General features: G+C 40.2%; 1 protein-coding gene across 2 annotated transcripts in view; it reads left to right on the top strand.

Annotated features, from left to right (window-relative positions):
- Positions 1 to 7,168, top strand: part of RANBP10 (RAN binding protein 10) — a 49,618-nt gene that overhangs the window by 836 nt on the left and 41,614 nt on the right. For both annotated transcript variants that reach the window (XM_081870564.1, XM_081870563.1), the window contains exon 2: positions 252 to 363. In XM_081870564.1, coding sequence (XP_081726690.1) covers positions 252 to 363 — 112 coding nt within the window. The remainder of the gene's footprint in view (positions 1 to 251; positions 364 to 7,168) is intronic.

The raw sequence follows: 7,168 nt of genomic DNA, 5'->3' as shown, positions 1-7,168 counted from the left end.
TTTTCATGAGAACTGACAAAGGAAGAGACAGAACCATGCATGCTGTTTCCTCGTCCTTTCCCCCGTGGTGCAGTGCAGGGGCCCACTGCTTTGTCAACCAAGCATCATCTTAAGGGTTTCTGTGCAGAATGATTCTGGCTCTTTTAAAGTCTGTGTTCTAGTCTGACAGCTGTCACTGAGGAGTAAAAGGGCCCGGAACCTCACTCACCCCTTTCCCCCTTTCCTATATATGTTCTTGGGTTTTTTTGCAGGACATGGAAAAAATCACAAGGATGCTGCTTCAGTCAGGGCTACCCATCCTATCCCTGCGGCCTGTGGTATTTATTACTTTGAAGTGAAGATAGTCAGTAAAGGTAGAGATGGGTAAGTGTGTTCTTCTAATGCCTCTTGGACAGCTTGTCTTTCTTTTTAGAGGGTTTGGAACGAATCTCACTACATACACTTCAACTAGATAGGGATGCTTTGTATGTGGGGGGAGCCATATGGATTATATCAAACTCATGCTTAGATCCACTGAAATTAATGGACATGACTGATTTAGGTCCATTACTTTTACTCTGAGTGCGATTCAGGTAGGTAAAACCTAATGTGTCTATGCAGCCCCAAATGTAGGATGTTGCACTAGTTTTAATTTTAAAATAGGGAACTGAGCCAGGTCTTTGGTTTTGATTCAGGTTCAGTTGGGAGGATACAGCTGTGATTCAGGTTCAACTCCAGTTCAAGAAAAAAAAAACCGGTTTGACTTCCTGCCATCAAATGCCAAGCCAGTAATATAGACCTAGATGAGGCATGCTTATTATGCTGCTCCCTTTGCTGGCTGTTATGGATAATTATACCAAGCAGACGTCTTAAAATTCCAGTGTGGCTTGTTAGTGTGTTGGGACTGAAATCCAATATGGCAGTGACTAATGGATGTGGAGGAGAAGAATCCACATAGCTGAGTGGAGCAGAAGAAAGTGCTATTCTGTTTGTAGTATTAAAAATGTGTATAAGAATTCTCTTTTTGTATTTGCTCAAGACAAAATATATGGGTGACATGCTAGGTAGTTTTATGGTCATGAGGAAAATGAGAGCATAGATGGTCCATTAAATTTACAGGATAGTTGGAATTGCAGTTCAGTAATCTCTGATCAATAGGAAAATGGCAGCTTACATCTGTTAAAGCAGCATCAGAAAATCTTTTTCCATGTGATACCACATAGGCTATAGACTTGAATACATTATGCCGGGAGAGTCTTATTGTCTTCTTTCTCGCATGTTATTATTATTTAAATTTATTAGTCACTATATCTTGCTGAGGGCAACCCAAAGCAACTTGCTATCCAAAGCATACTTTACAACAAGTAGCTTTGAGGTATTGAACTCTTAATAATGAACAAAAAGGGTTTTTTCAAAGATGAAGGTGCTGAAAAAAAGAGGCCACGGCCAAACGTAGAACTCTTCTAAGAAATTTCTTCATTTGCTTTGCCAGAAATTGTGTTTGTACATTGAACAGTTGATAACTTGGAGAGAAAGGAAATAAGAGCTTAGCCATGGGAGGTGGACTTTGGTGACTTACATTTGACAAATAGTTACAACTGTTTTTTGGGTGTGGTGATATATCTGTGGGCACCACATCTTTATAAATCCAGTGTCACAACATGGGTGTGGAGACTGAAAAAAACCTCTTCTAAATACTGTTTACTCTCTCTGGTACTACAGTAGATTTTTTTGTGTCATTGTTTCAGTTGCTGAAGTGAGAAATCAGATACCAGCTGCTCTTGAAGTATCTGTTTACTCTTGGCATTGTTAAGACCAGGGTTCAAGTCTCTTCTCAGTCATGGAGCTCACTGGGTCTCCTTGGACCAGACACCATCTCTTAGCCTAACCTACCTCACAGGATTGTTGTGAGGATGAAATGGGGAAGAGGAGAAACATGTATACCATATTGAGCTCCTTGGAAGATAGAGGTGGTATATAAATAAATAAATAAATAACTTGTACCAGAGGCTCCATTTTTAGGGTTCCATATAGACAATTGATGACCAGTGGAGGTAGATAATGTTTAGATTCGTAACCAAATATCCTTTGGGGAGCAGTGATTTATACCTTATTAGCTATGCCCAGAAGAAGCTGCTAGTGGAGGCATTGGTATGGTATTTAGCCAAGCCATCCTCTTGTATTGTACAAAATTTATAATCAAAGTACTAAGGTGCAATCTGACATAAAGCTTCTTGTGTAAGAATGGGACTCTCCTTGCTTCCTTGAGACTGTCTTTGTCCAAAGAGTGGTGGATATGGGATGATGCTTTGTTTGTGAGTCCTGTTGAAAAGGCACAGTTGGGGATTCCACCGCAGCTAAGGGTGGGAGGCCTGGTGATGAACTTGGGAAAGCAGAGGTCTGCTTTCCAAAAATATTGGAAACTAAGTTATGCAGATATCTTCATCCTGGACCGCCAGGTGTGTGTTTTCTAGGCCTTAGAGAAGTATTTCACCTGCAGCTAATTTTAGTCTCTTTTGGGTTCAAACTGGGTGTATTAATTAATTTTCATTTGGCTAACCAAATATGGAGCGTGGAGCAATGTGTCCTAGGACAGAATTTCCTTGGTGTTTTTTTTGATGCCATCATTCCACAAGAGCTTCAAAAACATCCAGTAAAACAACTCCTGTGGTATATATGGTCTGTTTTTGTTCAAAAGACACTCATTTTTGTTACCATTTAGTCATGCTTATTTATCCTTCAAACTGGAGAACTAAAATAAAAACCACTTGTACTTTTGGGTTACAGGCCTGTGGAAAGTGCAATTACCAGGCATTAATTTTGGCTATATTTTGTGTTGCCTACTTCATGAAGACTGAAGCAGCATTACCAAGCAGCTAAGTCATTTCCCTTCAAAAGAAACTGAGGAAGAAATATTGGCTGAACAGAGTGGCTGAACACTTTCTAAAGTTGGGAGGAATTTGATGCATTGAAGTCCAAATAAAAATCTCTGCAAGGTTCTAGAAATGATAGCAGCATGGCGTTGTCTGAGAAATACCTAAGCCATTTAATTCTGAAGCTCTTTTGTTGTTGGTTCTACTGCCTGCTAGGTCCTGTTCAGTTAACCAGAAAACACTACCTGTGCCAAGGAGCAAAGTTTACTAATGTCTGCAGCATAAAATGCTTTCAGTATCACATTTACTCTGAATATTATTACTTCCTTCCCTAATGCAGGGAGGAGAATAGTAAGGTAGAGAAGAGCTGGACAAAATCTCATAAGTTTTGTACATCCTGCCCCATGTATTTTGTCCCCCAGCTCCTTGTGGAATTTCCTAATCAAATAATCTATCTGGCATAAAGTGTACTGATAGTAAGATTTTATGTTGCTTTTATGTTGCATAAGATTGGAGACAGCAGTCCAAAGAATGTAGAGTGAATTACTATTAACAGAGGTTGAATTGGAGGATGTATTTCAACATTCTGTTTCCAGAAGATGTTATCCAGCGGTGGATACAGCTCTAGATCTATGTAGATAGACACGTATCAAGACATGGGGCTGTTTCTGGCTAAGTCAGAGGAGATCCATAGAAATTAGTGGATTAAAGTTCATCATGACTAAAATCCACTTATTTCAATGGGTCTACTCTTAATGTTATTTAACTGGATACAGCCTATTGGCTTACACAATTTGGTGAGTGGATCTGGATCAGATTTTATTACAGCATTGCTTTTAAGTAGTAAACGCTTCTGGCTGGAACAAATTTAATTTGTTATGCAGTTCCCAGAATGATTGTAAATATTTGGTATCTGATACTAACTGGTAGGTAAAGACAATTTCCAGAGTGACCATGATTGCCACAGAAGTTGTCTGTGGCCTATAGTGATGTGAGGATTACCCTGTAAAGTAATTTTAAATTGAAACCTTGAGCATAAATCCAGTTACTGGGTGTTGATTGTTTTAACTAGAGCTCAGAAAAAGGGGCTACTATGCTGTTCCTACGGCAGGTGAGAATTGAATAGTTTGCTATCAGTGGTGTTATCAGGAAGTATTCTGTACACAACAACTGACTCAAAGTGATCAGATCCATGCAGACTAGAATCAAACTTCTGAGGATAACTTGAGTAAATATCAGGTATGTAATATTTCTGCACTTTCCCAGCTGTAACCAGTTGGTCTTGGCAATACAGAAACATTGATTGCATTGTCAAGTCAGAGAGAGGCTGAGCCTGGTGGTGGAAACAGTCGTTCCCTGAATGTGGCCTATTGTGGATCCGGTGGGAATTGTCACCCCTGAAGCTGCTGGAATCTTAAGAGTATATCTAGCTGCTGCTAGCTTCCAAAATTATACTGGTTCATTCTGATTCAACCTCATGGAAGGAGAGCATGTATATAAAAATTGAAAGTAAAATGGTTCACTTTAAGAACTGGGTTGGTAAACAGTTGCTTAGTACAGTGTGGTAATACATATAGTTGTGCCATAGCATCTAACCCAGCAGTCCCCCCCCCCAAAAAAAAGAACTATTGAGATCTATAGAAAAGCTCACACATTCACTATGCATTTGTTAGGGACTGCGTGAAACCCATTCCATTAATGGAATGTATGAACCCTTCTCCCATATAACCAGTGCAATTGCAGGCTGTGTTGTCAGCAGCAAAGACTTCCTTCTTGGATCTTAGGCTCAGGTGAATCCAGCAAAAAAATGCTATTTGGAGTGCATTTGGTGGTGGCTCACTTTGGTACCCTAGGCTTGTCTGTTCAGACAATTGTTGGATATGTTGTATTGTGGGAATGGACCTATACCAGGGATATCCAACAGGTCGACTGCGATCGACAGGTCGACCCCGGGTTGTTAGAAGTCAATTGCAGTCGATTGCAGGTTCATTTTTGTCCACGGGTGAAAAGGAGCATTCGGCCTGCCCCTCCCTCTTTCCTTTACTACACACAATTTCAAGAGCGGAAGACGGAGTTTCTGCTGGTGGAATGACTTATTGTTTATCTGTTTTTGTTGCTGCCCCCCCAAAAAAGGTCGACAATTTCGACCTCCCTCCCCCCCCAAAAAAATAGGTAGATCACTTCCAGTTTTTCATTCTGTGAGTAGATCACAATCTCTTGGGAGTTGGACGTCCCTGAACTATAGTATATGCTTTATGGATATAAAGTGATATTGACATTATGGAAAGAGGTCTTGTTTGTATATGTTTGGTCCTTAATTACAGAATACCCAAAGTTTCGAACCAGTATGGTATGGGGATGACGAGAGAATGAAATAGCCCAGTTCTTTAAAGGAGTGATACTGGCTACCAAGAGGCTGATTTGGCCAAAACGAAAGCTCAAATGAATAAGATTATAAATCACTTGGGTTTTTTGTGACCCTTGCAGTAATTGAGAAAGTAGCCTATATGAAAAGGGAGATGTTTGAAGGTATTTTGCAAGGCTTTTTTTGGCCTCAACAGGGTTAAGGAGGTGCATAGGACTTCTGCTTACCTGGGGCAGCTGACAGAGAATCGGGGACACACCTTTTTTTCTTACATATATTATTTATCATATTACTGAATCCTTTCTCATTTTCACTGTTTTAGTCAGCTTGCCATTTTGATTTGGGTATCTTGGAGTTAGGACTTTGGGAGGGAGGAAGAACTCTTAAGGGATGTGTAAAGTTCTATAAGGAAGGGGTAGGTGGGTTGGGAAAAGGAAGAGTTAAAAACTCAATTTGAACCAATTTTTTTTTGTGTATTTTGGTTCTTTTAGCATACCATTACATTTCAGATAGTAAAAACTGAATAATGAAAGGAGGGGTGATGTTAGCATGACAGTAGCAATTAATAATACTTGTTATTTGCACAGTGTGTTTCTACAATACATTGATAGAGTTTTGAGTTTTATATCAGTAAGCTTTACAGCAGCCCTGTAAGGTAGTCTTGATGGGTGACCCTCAGATTACAGATGGGAAACTGAGATGTAATGACGGTTGTCTAAGGTCACCCTGCAGGTTCATGACTGAGCTGGGTCTTGAATCAGGGGCTTCAGATTTCTTAATTGTTAAATGACAAGATTGTTTTGAATAATTAGGACCCTGAAGAAATAACTAAAAATGGAGACACGTGGAATGCCTTTGGAAACAGAAGCAGATTTTCTTCACAGGAAAGTGAGAAGTCACTCCCATGTTGCGGTTCTTCTGATAGTACATTTCTGTCACAATAGTAGCTATAAGCTACTACTGCATAAGCATTTCCAGGGTAGCCTAATGATATGGAACACCCTTCTGTTAGGATTTAATGCATAGTGCCAAGGGCTAACTTAGACAAGGAGTTCCTGTACCAGGGTTTGGGGCACTCTTTCAGTAACAAGCAGAGCCACTAAGGATCTTAGCCTTCTTATAGCTGAAAAACTGTCTTCTCAATTTTAAAGTGGTGGATGCTTATGCCTAGACCATTCCTTGCAGAGCAGTGGGTTCATGCCAGTACAAGTGCCAGCTGGCTGTAATGACAAGTGAAAGCAAGTGGATATTGACATCGAACAGTAGCTGAAAGGAATTGTAAGGAAGAGATAATAAAAAATGGGGGGGGGGAGCCCTCAGGAGCAGAGGCAGCTCAGTACAGTAAGAGCTCTCAATGAAGGGATTAGACTGTCTGCAACTTATTCCTGTAGGCTTCCAAAAGGCTGAATTCATCCAGCATCTGTAGCTGTAGGCAAGCCATTTTAAGTATTTGCACTTTTCCATTTGACCATGCTAATACCAGCCAGTATATGCTGTGCTGGTGGTGAATGTGTCAACTTTGATGACAGAACACGGTGGATTTCATAGTAACTGTTAGTAAAAATGGCACAGTGCTTTTTGTGCTGTTAACTGTGGCATTGATGCTTATGCTACTCAGCTGGTGATGCTGGGTTGGGTGAAGTTTTGTGTCTGAAATAATGGTGATGCAAAGAGTGCTGTACAATTGCTTTGTACTGTAAGAAGGTTTGTATAATTATTGTACAGTCATACAAAGACCAGTGATCTCATGTTTTTAATATTTTGTTGGGAGCTTCCCAGAGTAGTTGTAAAAGCCCAGTTGGAAGGGCGGCATAAATAATAAAGTTGTTATTGTTGTATTTTTCCTGGAATACTGCAATTTGGCAGCACCGACATTGTGACACGGTAGTGTGTTTGGACATGGGAATCTATATATGTTCAGTCATGACATCTCAATGGAGCATATCCGTCT

The sequence above is a fragment of the Podarcis erhardii genome (assembly GCF_964252035.2).
Source record: "Podarcis erhardii genome assembly, chromosome: 7".
NCBI lineage: Eukaryota > Metazoa > Chordata > Lepidosauria > Squamata > Lacertidae > Podarcis > Podarcis erhardii.
The sequence above is the reverse complement of the archived record's forward strand: the minus strand, read 5'-3'. Positions and strand labels throughout refer to the sequence as shown.